Consider the following 15,156-nt stretch of genomic DNA (forward strand, 5'->3'; position numbering starts at 1 on the left):
ATCTCCTCCAATAAAAACAATACATGCAAAAGTTTATTCACTATGCCATTATTTGCCATAGCCAAGTATTACAAACAGCCTGCATGCCGTATGTATTAGTTTTCTATTGCTGCCTAATACATTACTACACGTGTAGCTGAAAGCCACACCTACTTATTAGCTCGTAGCCTGTCCATCAGAAGTCTGACGTGGTGGCTGAGTTCTCTGCTCAGGGTATCACAGGGTGAAATCAAGGTGTGTCTGGTGTGGCAGGACCGAGGGTCCTGTTTCCTTGCTGGGTGTCAGCCGGGGGCCACTCTCAGCTCCTCGAGGCTACCTGCATTCTTTGCCATGCACGTCTTCACCTTCAAACCAGTGCATCAAATCCTTGTGATTTGAAGCTCTGACTTCCCTTCTGAGAGCAGCTAGAGGAAACTCTGCTCTTAAAGGGCCTGTGTGATTAGGTTAGCCTACTGGACAATCTCGCTATCATGGGAGCAACTGACTTGGGACTTTATTACATGTATGCAAAATCCTTTCACTGCCATACCTAGATGAGTGTTTGATTGAATGGCTGGGAGAAGGTGTGTGTGCACCAGTGGCCAAGAATCCTGGAGCCCGTCTTAGGACCCTGCCCATCACACATAGGAAGCTGAATATATACGCTGTGTCTATCCACTTGACAAAGAATGATGGTGTAGTAAGAAGCATGAGAGAGGCCTCCATGAACTGCTCTGGCATGATTTCCAGGATGCATTATACACTCTTCATGAAAAAAGAAAGGTGGAATAAAGTGTCCTACCTTTCATGTAAGGAAGAAGGGGAAGTAAGAAAAAATACATATATTATGGCAGGCAGCCTTGAAGAGGGTCCCCAATGATCCTTGCCTCTTCCATGTAATCTTATGGAATCCTTTCCCTTTGAGTCTGAGCTGGACTTATCAACTGGTTCTGGTACACAGAATCTAACAGAAGCGTTAAATTAGGTTACAAAGAGATGATTGGCTTCCATCTTGGAATCAATTTCCCTGTCTCTCCCTGCTCTCTCTCTCTCTCTCCAGGGCAAAGCAAGCTGCCATGTTGTGAGTACTTACATGGAGGGGCAACAATGCAAGAAACATAATTCTGGCTCTTGTGGGTTGACTTGTGTCCACCAGAAAGATATGTTGAAGTTCTGACCCAACTGGTACCTATGAATATGACTATATTGGAAATAGGGTCTTTGCAGATATGATCAAGGTAAGATGAGGTCATGCTGGATTCGGGTGGGCCCTACTCATGACTTGCGTCAGTATAAGAGGGAAACTGGGACACAGAGACACATACACCGGTGGAAGAACATCATGTAAAGGCAGACGCAGAAATTGAAGTCATGCAGTTGCAAGCCAGGGAATGCCAAGGGTGGCTGGCAATGGCTCAGAGCTAGCAGAGAGGAAAGCAAGGACTCTCCCTTAGAGACTGCAGAGAGAACACGGCCCTGCCTTCATTTCGATTTTGGACTTCTAGCCTTGAGAACTGGGAAAGAATGAATTCTTATTTCTCAAAGCGATCCAGTTTGTGGTCATTCGTTATGGAAGCCCCAGGAAACGAATACACTGGCCAGTGGCCAGTGGAGACCTGAGGCCTGCCAATAGCCATGTGAGTGAGCTTGAAAGAGGATCTCCTAAGGCCTGCCAACAGCCAGGCTGAGTGCACTCGAGAGCAGGTTCTCCCCAACTCAAGCCCTGATGTGCCTGCAGCCCCAGGTGCCACCCTGACTGCATTCTTGGGGGGCCTGGAGCTATAGGTGCCTACCAGAGCCCTTCTGGAGTTTTGACCCACCAAAATTGTGAGCTAATACATGTTTGTTGTGTTAAGCTGGTAAGCTTAGTTATACAGCAATAGATAACTAACAAATATACTTACATATAGTTCTAGATATTTTTAACTTGGGGATGGTGGAAGAATAAACTAGAAACTAAGGAAAGTGGTTACTGCTAGGAGGTGAGTGGGACTGGAGTGCAGGGAATTGGGAGGGAGTTTAAGCTTTGTAAGCTTTTATTTTGAACCATGTGGATGCTTTATACATTCAAAAAATGAAATTGAATAAAAAAGATGAAAAATGCAAACTCTAAAATTGATGCAAATAACAAACCTAACAATAGATCAAATAGAGAACATAACCATAGCAAAAAGCAATTAATTCAAGTAAACTTCGAACACAGTGTTCGAAGGATGTATTATAAAGGATGTATTTAGAAGGATGTATTATAAAGATACAAGGAACTGCCAAGAAATCTTGAGCTTAGAAGGTTTATTGCTGGTGGTAGTACTGGTATGTGAGTCTCAACTAGTTTCTGTATATCGTAGAATAAATGAGCAGATATATTGATGCTGTCGTGAACTGGGGTTTTCATTGAGGGAGAAGGAAGATATAAAATGGAAAGAGGAAGACTAAAATGAATCCTATGGTGTTGGATTTTGACTTGGAGGTATGAATTCGTGATTTAAAACTATGTCTGGGTAAAGGGTATACTGTTTACTGCATTACATCTATATCTCCATAAATATATATATGCTTTGTCCACTGTAAGGGCCTGGAAGAATGACATCCCAGTAGCAATGAGCACAAGTACTCAGATCTAATTTTCTAAGTGCCATTTCCTCCTAAAAGAAACTAGGGTTTTCCTGCCTAGGGCAGAGAAGATTCAATGAAGTGTTAGCAGGTCTTGGGTCAGAGAACAAGGAAGTGCTCAGATTGATAGCATATTTTATATATAAGAATAAAGGAGCCAGATGAGGGGGCTTCCACTGCCAAGTATGGGCAATTTGTGCACCAAAAGTAATAACGGTATTTGTTTATAGTAACTGAATTAAATTGAATTTAAAAAATGCTGGAGTCCACACTGTTATTCAAAAAGGGGAAGGTAGGGGAGGGGAGCAGGGAAGGGAAGAAGAATGAGAAGCGGGGGGGGGGGGGGGGAAGAGAAAAGGAGAAAAAAATTAGACAGGTAGAAGGAATGACAGCATTGGAAAAGCACCATTTTACAACAAATTCGGTAAGCGTTCATCAGTGTGTGCCTCCTGGGCAAAAGTATGCACCCGGTTCAGCCTATCACTGCAGATCGCCTCTGCTGCCGTGGGAGAGAGGTATTGTTAAAAAAAAAAAAATCAAAACGGAGATCAGCCTTGAAAATTCTCTGAACGGACAAAAAACCAGTTTAATATACAAAGCTTCATTTGCAAGACCAACTTGGCCCTGGGTAATTTCTTGTTTATGCCTCTGGAAATCATAAGCAAAGCTTGAACTGTTTCTTAAGGTTGATATGAGGTAACCACTGACCAATTCCCTGTCATTTAAGAAAATTCTAATATTATAACCAATCGAGGTGAACAGTCACTGCTTTCTCGATATGTAAGCTGCTTTATAACATACTCCTAAGACTTATTCTGTGTTTTGGTTTGAGTGCTTCCAGTTTGCAAACTGTCTTTCTGATGTGTGCACATCAAATTTTACTGATGACTGGTTTGGTGATTGATTGGTTAAACTTCTAACATTTCTGAGCTTCCAACAGTATCTTTGTGGAGAGATCAGCCAGCCCATGCCTTGACCAAATGATCCAACCTGGCCGCACGGATAATGGGAAACACTGTGCCTTCTCATGGAAATACACATCACCTCCCACTTTTCCTACTAAAATGTTTAACTTGAATCTAGTCATGAGGAAACATTTGATAATTCCAAATCGATACAGTCTACAAGACAATTGGCCTGGACTTTTCAAATATGTCAAAGTCATGAAAGATTTTGAAAAAGTGGAAGTTCTAGTAGATAAAAGGAGTTTCTAAAGAGGCACGGTGTTAAACCGAACGGGTGAATCTTGGGGAGATCCTGAATTTTCAAAGACGTGTGTGTGCACGTGTGCAATTGTATGACATTTTGAGACAATAACGGAAATTTAAATATAGACAGTATGTTGAATGATGTGACAGAAATGGTATTAAATTTCTTGCATGTGATAATAGTGAGATATTTAGCGGTGAAGCAGCGTTGGGGGCAACCTACATATTGGGAGAGGACGCAAATGTGATGATAGCACCGAGTGAAGGGTATATGCTGTTTATAGTACTCTTCTTGCAACTATTCAGTCGGTTCGTACATTTTCAAACTAAAAATCTGGGTTTAAAAAAAAAAAGAAGTGCGAGTTTCCTTTCTCTGACTGCGGAGGTTCACGTGGCCATAGGAAACCAGCCCTCTGAGAAGCCTCCAGTTCCGAGGCTCTCGGTGCGTTCCCCAAAGTTTCTCTTTCACTGCGAAGTCGAGACCCGAGGCCGTGGGAGGCGTCACCGAGTTCCCAAGGCTCCCACCCTTGTCAGCGGGAAGCGGGCTACTCAGTGCCCGGGTCCCTCCGCGGCCAGCCAGTCGCCGGCTGCCATGGGCGTGGCCGCGGCCGGAGCGGCCAATGGAAGCCACGGCGGAGGGCGTGGCCGCACGACGTGAGTGGGCGGGGCCGCGTGCCGGCTTCTGAGCCGCCCCCGCAGCTGCGCCGCTTTTTCTCCGGCTCTGGTGCCGGCCGGCTCCGGGCGCAGTTGGGCTCAAGTAGCAGGACTGGCGGAGCCGCCGCCGCCCGGTAAGTGTCTGACCACCGGGCCGCGGTTGCGCTGGACGCACCGTGCCTGCTCCGGGTCGCCCCTCCACTGGCCCGCCCCCTTTTCGCCCCGGCGCCCGGAACCGGTCGACGTGGGAACTCCCTGCTCGGCCGGTGCTGCCCCCTCGGTCGGCCTCGGCCGGGTCTGGGACTGCGGTCGGATTGCGGCCCGGGAGAGCGCTGACGCGGCCGGGCGTGCTCAGGGGCTGCAGCTGCTCCCGATTCGGGTGCGGAACCCGGCTCCCTGGGGCGCGAGGTTCCGGGGCTGGGCCGCGCTTCTTCCGGCAGGGGCGCCAGCTCCGGGGCCTCATCACTTGGGGGCGTGGGGTGACTTCTCTCCCAGCGTCACAGGTCCCAAGTGTGAGGCCGTGTGGCATCTCAGCGTGTGCGCCCGGGCCCCCACGGTGTGTTTCTCCTGCCTCTGCATCCTTCCCACTCGCGGTTCTGTGCAGCCCGGGCGCCCGCGAGCTTCCTACTTTGGGAGAGGGCACACTGTACTTTGAATTGCTCCTGGGACATGCCAAGTTGGCTCCCATTCGTAGGTACGGGTGCACTTCATTTGCTTGGAAGATTGATGTAGCTTCTGGATTTTAGCGTCTTTCTCGGTGTAAGTTCATGTAAAGCGTTTGCAGTGTTCAGCATTGTTAACTCCTGAGCAAGAATACCAGAATAGTGTTGGGACTGTCCTACAGATTCTAGATTCGTCTTCCTCAGGTAGTGAAAAAAGGTGAAGGGCGTGAATTCTGGTCTTGGCTTTGCCGCTGTGAAGTTTTGAGATCGTGGGCTCGATTAATTCATATGAAATGAGGTATGACTTCTGAGATTCCTTTTAAATTCCACGTTTCATAAGTCTGTGATGAGCTTATTTTCCATACTGTTCCTTTAGAGAGAAGAGGAAATAAGAGGAGTCTGTGAAAGGCTAACATATGGGGAACAAAGATTTAAGAGGGCACAGAAATTTAGAGACTGTGATTCCCGTTTAAGGCTGCAGACTGAAAAGGAAACTCAAGTAAATTCGAGAGAACTTATCCAGACTCAATTATATAACAGGGACTTGGAAAGCTTTCAGAAGTTCCAGAAGCAATTACTGTACTATATTTTACCTCTCTTTGCAGCTGTGCAAAGGAGGTAAGGAGAAAACAAGTGCTAAGTAAGAGAAAATGTAGGAGAGAGGTTATGGTAACTTAGTACATATCTTAAGTGTTGGAAGAATCCTTTGGAATCCTTAATTTGTATAGACATTTCCACTCAGAAAACGCTTAAAAAATAGGTGGAAAATTTTGTATTTCCTTTGCAGGAAAATCATACTTTTATTCCGAATGTGCAGAATTTCTACACTACCACCTGCTAATATTTTTTAACAGCCTTTGGAAAATAGTGTCTGGCTTTGTAGTACATAGAGGAAAGATCATTTGTTCCTTCAGGGAGACTTTAGTTTGTATACTTTGTAGCCACGTGACTAGGAAAAATCACTTTTCCTCTCTGAGGCTTTCCTCAATTGTGAAATGTGGCTAATGATTGTTCATAGAGTTGTAAGGGTTAAATAAAATTGTTTATGTGGAAAATGTATAGCAATGCCTGATATATAAGATATTCAGTAATGATGGCTGTTGTTATTAGCATTGTGTTTCTAATGCAGCAGAGAAGTGGTCCCTAGGTTTAGTCTGGCTAAAGGGTATGGATTAAAGAGGAGTGCAAAGTGGGAAGTGATCCACAGGAACTGCTATGCCTGACACTGGAGTTTTTGCAAAGTTGTAAGCCCTTCCCTGGATCTCAGGCTGAGATGTCGTCCAGACCCTAGTGACTGCTAAGGACACCAGTCTCCCTGAGTGTGTTGGCCTGTCAGTCTTGAGACTTGAGTAGAGTTGGGATTTTCCCAAAAAATTGTGCTAGGAAGTTCAGCAATATGTGGGAGAAAAACCCCTCCAAAGAGCACTCCACAACAAAGAAATGGTTCAGTTTACTGAGATTTCAGCTTGAGATAGCTGGAGCCCTGTTTCAGCCTGCTGTGGCCGGCACAGCGTACTGGACATAATGTCTCCTGTTCCAGCCTTAGCTAGAACCTTTCCTTGTTGGGATGTTGGACCAAGTACTGATACTCTCTGGTTGTTAGCTAAAGTTCCCTTTCTTTCTTTTCTTTCCTTTTCTAAGAGTTCATTTATTTATTTGAGAGAGCACAAGCAGGGGAAGCAGCAGGCAGAGGGAGAAGCAGGCTTCCCCTTAAGCAAGGAGCCCTATGCAGGACTTAATCCCAGGACGCTGAGATCATGCCTTGAGCGGAAGGCAGATGCTTACAGACTGAGCCACCCAGGCGTCCCTAAAGAATTCTTTCTTTGACACAGCAAACATTAACCTGGGAAGGGGGGCAGTAGGCTTAACTGCTCAATAATCTAGTCCTAGTGTTGGGAAAGGAGAAGAGAAGAGCCCCAAGGTAATTTTTACCCTATTCCTAGCTAACTTTTAAAACCTGTAATTGAATAGAAAGAACTTTCTTACAGTTTAATAGGGATGCAGGAATGGACACTCATTTGTGGAAGATGAGTTTATGGCGGTGATACATTTGAATAGGGACAAATGGGTGTGTGCTGTGTTCACTTGATTCAAAACCGTGGGGAGGCGGTTCCACAGCAGTTTTAAGCTCTAGTTGAGTATTTGCATTTGAACCCAGAGCTTTTGCGTTTTGCTCTAACCAAGAAGTTAATATCAAAACTGACAGAAGACAGGGGCGCCTGGGTGGCTTAGTTGGTTAAGCGTCTGGTTTTGCTCAGGTCATGATCCCAGGGTCCTGGCCTGGCATTTGCTCAGCGGGGCGCCTGCTTCTCCTTCTCCTCCCTCTGCCCTCCCCCCCAACTTGTGTGCTCTCACTCCCTCTCACTTTCAAATAAAATCTTTAAAAAAAAACCCCAAACTGACAGAAGACAAAGTCGCCAAAAGTAGCCATTAAAACTAAGCTAGTAAAACAAATAAGTAGTGGCAGGAAACCAGAAAGTTAATCAGTGAGATGGCATGAGGCCATATGGCAATAGCGTCTTTTTAAAAAAAATATTTTGTTTTGTTTTTAAATTAGAGATCAGATATTATTACATTTCCCTTAAAGTTTTGCTAACATATTGCAGGATAGCTTGTGTGTGTGTCTTTATATATGTAGATACATACATATTTCAATATATATAGACACACACATATGTGTAGAAAAAAAAAGTCACTACTAAATAAGATAGGAAGGATCAGCTATAACATCATCACTGAGAATTAACTACCTAAAATGGGAATTTAAGTGGTAAGTATTCCAAGGTGTGAATTGGCCACCACATATTTAACGCACTGATTTTCAGTAACAACACAGATGCTTGGGATGTCCCTGAGAGCCTCATTCTGTAGATGGGGCCCTAATGTCTATCCTTTTCAGAAGCTCTGTAGTCAGGTTAGGAACTACTAATAAGGAGTCCTATGTGCCACACAGATGCTTAACGCGTACGTAGTATCACAGCCAAGAAAATAAGAACCAGATGGAAGCCGCAGGGAGGGAGGAGTGGGGATCAACTGGGTAATGGTTTTCTTTCCTGGTGATGAGATATTTTGGAACTAGGTAGAGGTGGTGGTGGTACAACATCCTGAATGTGCGAAGTGCCACTGAATTGTTCACTAAAATGGCTTCTTTATAGTCTGTGAATTTCACCACTGTGAACAACTCTAAAAATTTATTTGAACACTATCTTTATATACTGTGTTGGTAAAATAAATTATTGCTGTTTAGATTGACTGTCTACCTGCTGGATATTACATTCTGTCTTAAGACTTTTCTCTTAAATTAAGCATATTTTTGTTGTTTATAAGATGCAGCATATCAGTACTACCTTTTTGAAGCTGCTTAGCAGTATTTCCTCCTTAATTAAAACGCCATCGCTCCTTTATGATTGCATATAGCCTCAGGTGGTAGCAGGAAGAACACTGTATTTGGAATCAGGACACTGGGGTTGGAGGCCCTATTTTGCCCTGTCAGCCGTGTGGCCTTGGGCAGGGCGCTTTGCTGAGACTCAGTTTTCTAGTCTGTTCTTCCGTCCTCCTATCCCAAACTTGTTGGGGGATCCACAGAAATCATTTGTATCAGAGACTTTTCTAATGGCAAATTATAGTACTTCCACTCGTCACTGTTATGTAGTTATTGCTTTGTTTTTTTTAACTTGAATTCAGCAGAATCTAAGAATGGATTAAGGAAGGTACTAGTGGACAGTTAATTATTGGATTTATTATTAATGTGTTCTGACGTTCTGTAGAACTTATAGTATTAATCATTATATTATGAATTTCATAAGGCTAAGAATTAGTTATGTACAGATATTACTAAATGTTTTCAAGGATGATAGGGAGCTGAGATGAGTTTTTTGGGGCAGGGCTTGTTCTTGGTCCTGCAACACATTACAGCAAATGATGATTTTTCAGGTTCCATGCCTATAGAGCCCTTTATCTTATTGTCATTTGTAACCAGTCTGAATTCGGTTAATGTCTGTAAATGAGAATAGCTACTGGTAGATGTATTTAGAATCTCCTTTGGGTTCCTTGTGTTTTTTCTTAGTTTAAGCCAGCCCTTTGGCCTTGTTGCAAATTGACATTTTTGGCGACAGTGACTTGTGGCAGGCCTTTCCTGAGAACCGTAGTCCTGGGAAACTCCTAAAACATGGCAGAGTAAAAACCCTGGGCGTATTGCTCACCAATAATGACTAAAATTAGTTAGAAACTTTATTTTAAACCAACAATAATGGTTGATAGTATATATGCAAACGTGTGTTAATTTGCATGTTTCTCCTGCTAATGGACAGAGGCCAGATTTACCAACAGAAAGTGCATAAAACTGCAGAAGGTGTAATGAATGTGAGGGACCCGGCATGGCAAGTGTGTGAATACACGTCACAGCGTGTGAGCACCTTTTAGGTGAAAGGAGGATGGAAGGCTAGGGATTTTATTTAACTTAGCCAGTGAAAGTATGGGCTCCACCCCTAACTGGTTGTGTTGGCTGCTTCCATGGTGATGATGCTAATAAAGAAAAAGCCTAGAGGTTAACAGGGTCTTCCCTAGGAAGGATGCGGTGTCGCTCTGACCCCAGAGTCCACCTCTTTCCTTCACACCAAGCTACCTCCCAGCTCTTAACGTGATATGGATAAGAAAAGAACACTAATATTTATAGAGTGTGAACTAGAAGTACATTTTGGTACTTTTTCAGTAATTGTCATTTTACCTTAGGACATGGGGTAGCCACAGTTTTTGCTCTAGTGCACCCAAGAGACTCACTAAGACAGTGACACACAAGAGGCAAATATTTGTTGAGTGAAAATGAATGGATTTTAGATAAAATAGACTACCCAGAAAATAGCCTCCGTTGTGCTCCACTACATACATTCACCATATCACCGGACCAGCATATTGCATCACTTAAGGCCTGAATGAGATTTAAGGCAACGGATAAAGTGAGATTTGCTTTATGAAGGCGAGGCTCCCCTGGGGAATTGGGGTGTGGGCTGGGGGGCGTTGTTCACAGAGCGCATCTGATGGCATTCTCCAAATGGAACACCAGTTTAAAGAAGAAGCTGCTTGTGTGCGGAGTTATAACTTTGACATGCCTTCCTTTTGTGTCCAGGAAAAGCCCTGTCGTTGGCTATGTTTCTCTGATCAAAGAAGGGACTGTGGGGAAGATGGCGGCCCTCAACTGGAAGCCCTTCGTGTACGGAGGCCTGGCCTCCATTACGGCGGAGTGCGGTAAGGAGCCCAAGGGAATGACCTACATCGCTTGCTTGCTACACGGGATGTCGAAGAAAAGTTAGGGTCGCTGTTTGGTGCTTGATGTGACTGTAGTTCGAACACAGCATGACAGAGTATGAAACATTAATCTCAGATTTCAAAATTGCCTTCTTTTGGTTACGTTTTTCCGTCACCTGGTCATTTGGCTGCCAGCCGTTTAGAGTTCAAAGTTTAGTGTGGAGAAAGTGGAACCTGTTAATCAAACAGAAGTTTTATCAGTCATTTTTAGATTACATCCCTCCGTGTTCCTTGTCCTTTTCCCCACTTTGCCACTGTTAGCGCCTGGGGCTGGGGACAGTGTTAAGGAGCTGGCAGGTGTCCCCCCGGGCGGGTTTGATTGCCCGCCATTATGCAGGCACGTGCTAGTCGTGCCCAGTAGCCGGGTGGTGTTTGTGTCGTCCTCCTCAGTGGAGCTCCACATCAGATCCCGGTTCTCTTCGTCTGTTTCCTGGCATGATTCACTCCACAAATGCTGATTGAGCGGCTGCCGAGTGCCAGGTGCTGGACTGTCGTTTGTTTCCAGGGCTCGGCCCCTGCTGTCCTTTAACAGGGGCTGCCCCTGAGGAGCCAGTGAGGACCAGGGCTGAGGGGTGAAGGTGCATGAACCACCCACCCACTTGGTTGTCTGTGTGGGTGGGCTCTCCCATTGCCACGATGGATCAAGTTTGCTGAGAATGAGTGTTACGTAGTTGGGTGGACTCTCCGTGGGGCACCGGATTAAACATTTTTACCTGCGTAAATAGATTGCTTTCAGACGACAGAACACAAACTGAGACACTCCTTTAGAAAATGAACTTCTGGGGCGCCTGGGTGGCGCAGTCGTTAAGCGTCTGCCTTCGGCTCAGGGCGTGATCCCGGTGTTCCAGGAACGAGTCCCACATCGGGCTCCTCCGCTGGGAGCCTGCTTCTTCCTCTCCCACTCCCCCTGCTGTATTCCCTCTCTCGCTGGCTGTCTCTCTGTCACATAAATAAATAAAATCTTTAAAAAAAAAAAAAAGAAAATGAACTTCTCTCTCTTCGTTCGTATTGAACCCGATTTTAGCTTACCCACATGCAAAAAACAGTAACATATTTTAAAATTCTTGTTTGTGTAGATCATTCCACGTACGTATCTTTCACAGCAGTGTGGCTTCTCAAATCCTATGTACAGTAAGATGGGAACTACATAAAAATGTAAAGAGAGGAAAATACATTTATGCATCTTTGGGGTCTTTTTAATCTTTTGGTTCCTAATTTTTTTTAAATAGAGAAAAGATTGCAAAGTATCTGCTATTTCTTAATTTCGTTTCTTAGTTTACATTATAGTCGAAATGTTTCCTCAGTAATAGATCACCATGTATCCTTTATTTAGTGGAATTTCTTTTTATCAAGTGAAATATTTCTTTTTAAAAAATTTTAAGGTACTTTTCCAATTGACTTAACCAAGACACGGCTCCAGATTCAAGGCCAGACAAATGATGCAAACTTTAAAGAAATCCGGTATCGAGGAATGTTGCATGCATTAGTGCGGATAGGCAGAGAAGAAGGGCTGAAAGCCCTGTACTCAGGGTAAGTAGACTGTTGTCATTTATACTTGACTATTGACCTTCCAAATGAATAGACTGAAAACTAAGATGTCATAGAGGAAAAAGTAGAAATTTGAGGTGTATTTGAAAAGAGCAAGTTTGGCAGATTTTTCATTTTTCATCTCAACTTTATTTTCTGTATATCTTTTATGTAGTGAATGTTGTGGTGAAAGTATGTTTTTATTATGTTCAAATACAGATAATAATGCAAAAATTACGTTTGTTTCAAAAAACATTCCGAATTCAGTGTTTCACTCTGGAAAAAGCCCTTCCCCTTGGCTATTCTGAATTACCAAGGTTTTTGCTATAAGGAAACTGATAAGAGTATCCTCTGTGCTCAAGAGTTGTGAACAACTTTTCTTTAATCCAACATTTAGTGAACAGTGTGCTGAAGGCGCGGGATAGGAAAGTGAGTAAGACCGGTGCCTATGTTGCCCGGGTCCCTGCAGAAAACAGAATGACTTGTGTGGTTTCAGTGAGGAGACCTCAATGAAGGGGCTACTTAAGGGCTAAGGGAACAAAGGAAGGATATTGAGGTACCTAGAAACTATCAAAGTGAGAAGTTGTTACCAACCCTAGGACCAAAAGGACAAGGACAGGAATGGTGATAACAGAGCGTGTTAGGACTGGGGCCTTGAGGGAGCAAACAGTAGTTGGGGAGGGATGCGTCGGTAGTGCCCAGGGAGAGGAGAATCCCTCTTCTTCCTCCCTCCCTCCATCCCGTTGTCTGCTGGTGGAATCCACCTGGAAGTCAGTTGGCAGGGGAGCCTGAAGGACATAATCCGTGGGCACCACCCTCTCAGGGCACAGAGTATCACAGAGAAGGCTGAGACTGGGCCTGGGAGGACAGATGGGGATCAGCAGCAGCATGAAGGAGCTGTCATGTAGTTGGGGCTGCAGATGTGTAAACGGGATACGATGGGAGTCTGATAATGAGTACTAGAGTCTGGCCGAGGCAGGGCGTCAAGCCCAGACTATGAGGACAGGGAAGAGGGTGTGTTTCAGGAAGGCTGCTTGATCCAGGCAGTGCCTGGTCTAAGCTGGAAGGATCAAGAAGAGTGAGTGAACCGGGTGAAGTCAGAAGGGAACTGTATTTATACAGAGCCAGTGGAATGTGCAAGAAAGCCTGGTACATTCTAGGAACTGCAAGTAATTCAGCGTGGGTATAGTGTGGGAGTTGGTGAGTAGCAAGAGCTGGAGTTGGAACCATAATAAGGGGTCAGGACATGGATGGCCTCAGGGCAGGCTAAGCATCCTGACTTCATCTGGGACACCATAGGTCCCAAATCAGTGCCTCACAGCCCTCCCACCCACCTGTCACCAAAGGTTTTTGTTTTTCACTTGAGCCGATATTTCAACTATAAAAAGTTGCACATAGAAACCTGGGATTCCATTTTCTTGCAAAAAGTCAGCGTCTGTGCCCACACTCATTTACGTGGGATAATAGGAGCAGGTGTCAAGGATGCCTTCTCTGGTTTGCTGAAACCTCCGCTCTCACACAGTGTATGTGTGTGCAGTTAGACCCAGCCTGCGTCATTTACTTACGGCATCTGCCTGGCACCGGTAAGCACTTGAGTTTGCCCCACCCGTGGTGGACAGAAGCTGCTGGGGGGCTTAAGTAGGGGACTGACAGGACAGGATTGCCATGGTGAAAAGAAGCCGGCCTGCCTTGGGGAGAAAGAACGAGAGACTGACCACACTGGAAGCAGGCTGTCATGCCAGAAGCAGGATCTGAACAGAGGTGTTGTCCTGGGGACAGAGAGAAAGAAGATAGGCTGTTTAGGGTGTAGGTGACATATTATGGGACCTAATATATGAAGAGGTGTGGAGGAAGTAGGGGACAAGGCTAATGTCTTGATTTCTGCTTTGGGCCAAAGTATAGATGGAGCTTCTGTTCCCTGGTCTGGGAAACAGAGGAGAGCTGATTGGTTGGAGCAGGAGGATGATGAGTTCCATGTGGAACTCTGGACCCCAGAGGTGGGCTGGGGGTAGGACATGCACACTGAGAAATCTATGAAGCAGTTGGAAATGCGTCATTGGAATTGCGTCATTGAATCAGTGTTAGAAGCAGGAATTAGGCGTCCTGAGTCTCTGACAGTGGCAGAAGCATGGGAGTAGATGAGTTCACCCGGGGGGGTGTGTAGAGCGGGGAGAGGAGAAAGCACAGGACGGAATTCTGGGAATCCTGCAGAGGACAGAAGTAGGAGGCTGTTGAGAAAAGGAGATAAATGGGAGAGGGGGATGTTACGGAGTGCAGGGAGGAGAGAGCTGCACGGAGGACAGGGTGGACAGTAGCAAATACTGCAGAGAGGTTATGTAAGGTACTAAGTGGAACACATCATTTAATTTAGTGACAGAGATGTCAGCTGGTCACCTCGGTGAGGGCAGTTTTGATGGAGCGGCAGAGGGAAGGCAGACTGCATTTCGAGAAGGAGGTGGGAAGTGCAGGAACAGCTGGGGCCGATAACTGCCCCAGGGTGGTTCTGGGGTCCAGAAGGCTAAGAGAGGGAAAGGAAAGAACTGGAATAGGGCCTCCAACAAGGTGGGAGATGGGCTCCAGAGCAGCAGTGGAAGAATGCTAGATGCTTGAAGAGGGCAGACCTCACCAGGCGCTTTGTCCTGAGAAAGGTGAGCAAATAGAACTCCACGTTCACTTGCCTTTTCATAAAGGATAACTACAAGGGGCTTTCACTTAGTGAACTAGTATTTGCACAAATTTAACTGAACCCAACTATATTTTTATTGGATTTTGAATTGTGAGAAATCTGGTTTAGTGTAGTTTGTGGAAGGCAAACACGTTGTTGCATGTGTGTGTCTGTGTCTTCTAGAGGATTTAAAGTGATTTTTAGGATTTCTTTGTCCTTTTGTACGTTGGTTTGACAGGATTGCCCCTGCGATGTTACGCCAGGCTTCCTACGGCACCATCAAGATAGGCACTTACCAGAGCTTGAAGCGACTGTTTGTTGAACACCCGGAAGGTGAGTGGGGAATCTTTTTTCCACTTGTGCATAGGAGCTGGGTGGGTTGTGTGTCTTTTCAGTCAAGGCGAGATCAGATTTTCTTGAGCCTAACTGTGACTTTACTACTGCTGAGGAGAACTCTGGATATAAAGTCTGAATGAACAGTGCTTAAAGCAAGTCCGTTCTAGCTGAACTTAGGGGAGTGACCATTAAGAGGAGCAATCTTAAC

The 15,156-nt window shown here is 45.1% G+C and overlaps 1 protein-coding gene across 7 annotated transcripts in view; it reads left to right on the plus strand.

Moving 5' to 3' along the window:
• Nucleotides 1-1,391: 1,391 nt before the first annotated feature.
• The window catches only part of SLC25A30 (solute carrier family 25 member 30), a 36,586-nt gene continuing 22,821 nt past the window's right edge, over nucleotides 1,392-15,156 (plus strand). Inside the window, exons 1-5 of one of the 7 annotated variants that reach the window (XM_087865127.1) lie at nucleotides 1,654-1,806; nucleotides 2,328-2,449; nucleotides 10,242-10,360; nucleotides 11,803-11,950; nucleotides 14,851-14,945. In XM_087865127.1, coding sequence (XP_087721253.1) covers nucleotides 10,297-10,360; nucleotides 11,803-11,950; nucleotides 14,851-14,945 — 307 coding nt within the window. In that variant the 5' untranslated portion in view covers nucleotides 1,654-1,806; nucleotides 2,328-2,449; nucleotides 10,242-10,296. Of the gene's footprint in view, nucleotides 1,617-1,652; nucleotides 1,807-2,327; nucleotides 2,450-4,459; nucleotides 4,589-10,241; nucleotides 10,361-11,802; nucleotides 11,951-14,850; nucleotides 14,946-15,156 lie in introns of those variants that run through there. The other 6 variants (XM_087865125.1, XR_015725946.1, XM_087865130.1 and 3 more) reach the window with 6 other exon arrangements.

The sequence above is a fragment of the Ursus americanus genome, chromosome 10 (genome assembly GCF_024610735.1).
Source record: "Ursus americanus isolate L20-20 chromosome 10, mUrsAme1.1.p, whole genome shotgun sequence".
Taxonomy (NCBI): Eukaryota; Metazoa; Chordata; class Mammalia; order Carnivora; family Ursidae; genus Ursus; species Ursus americanus.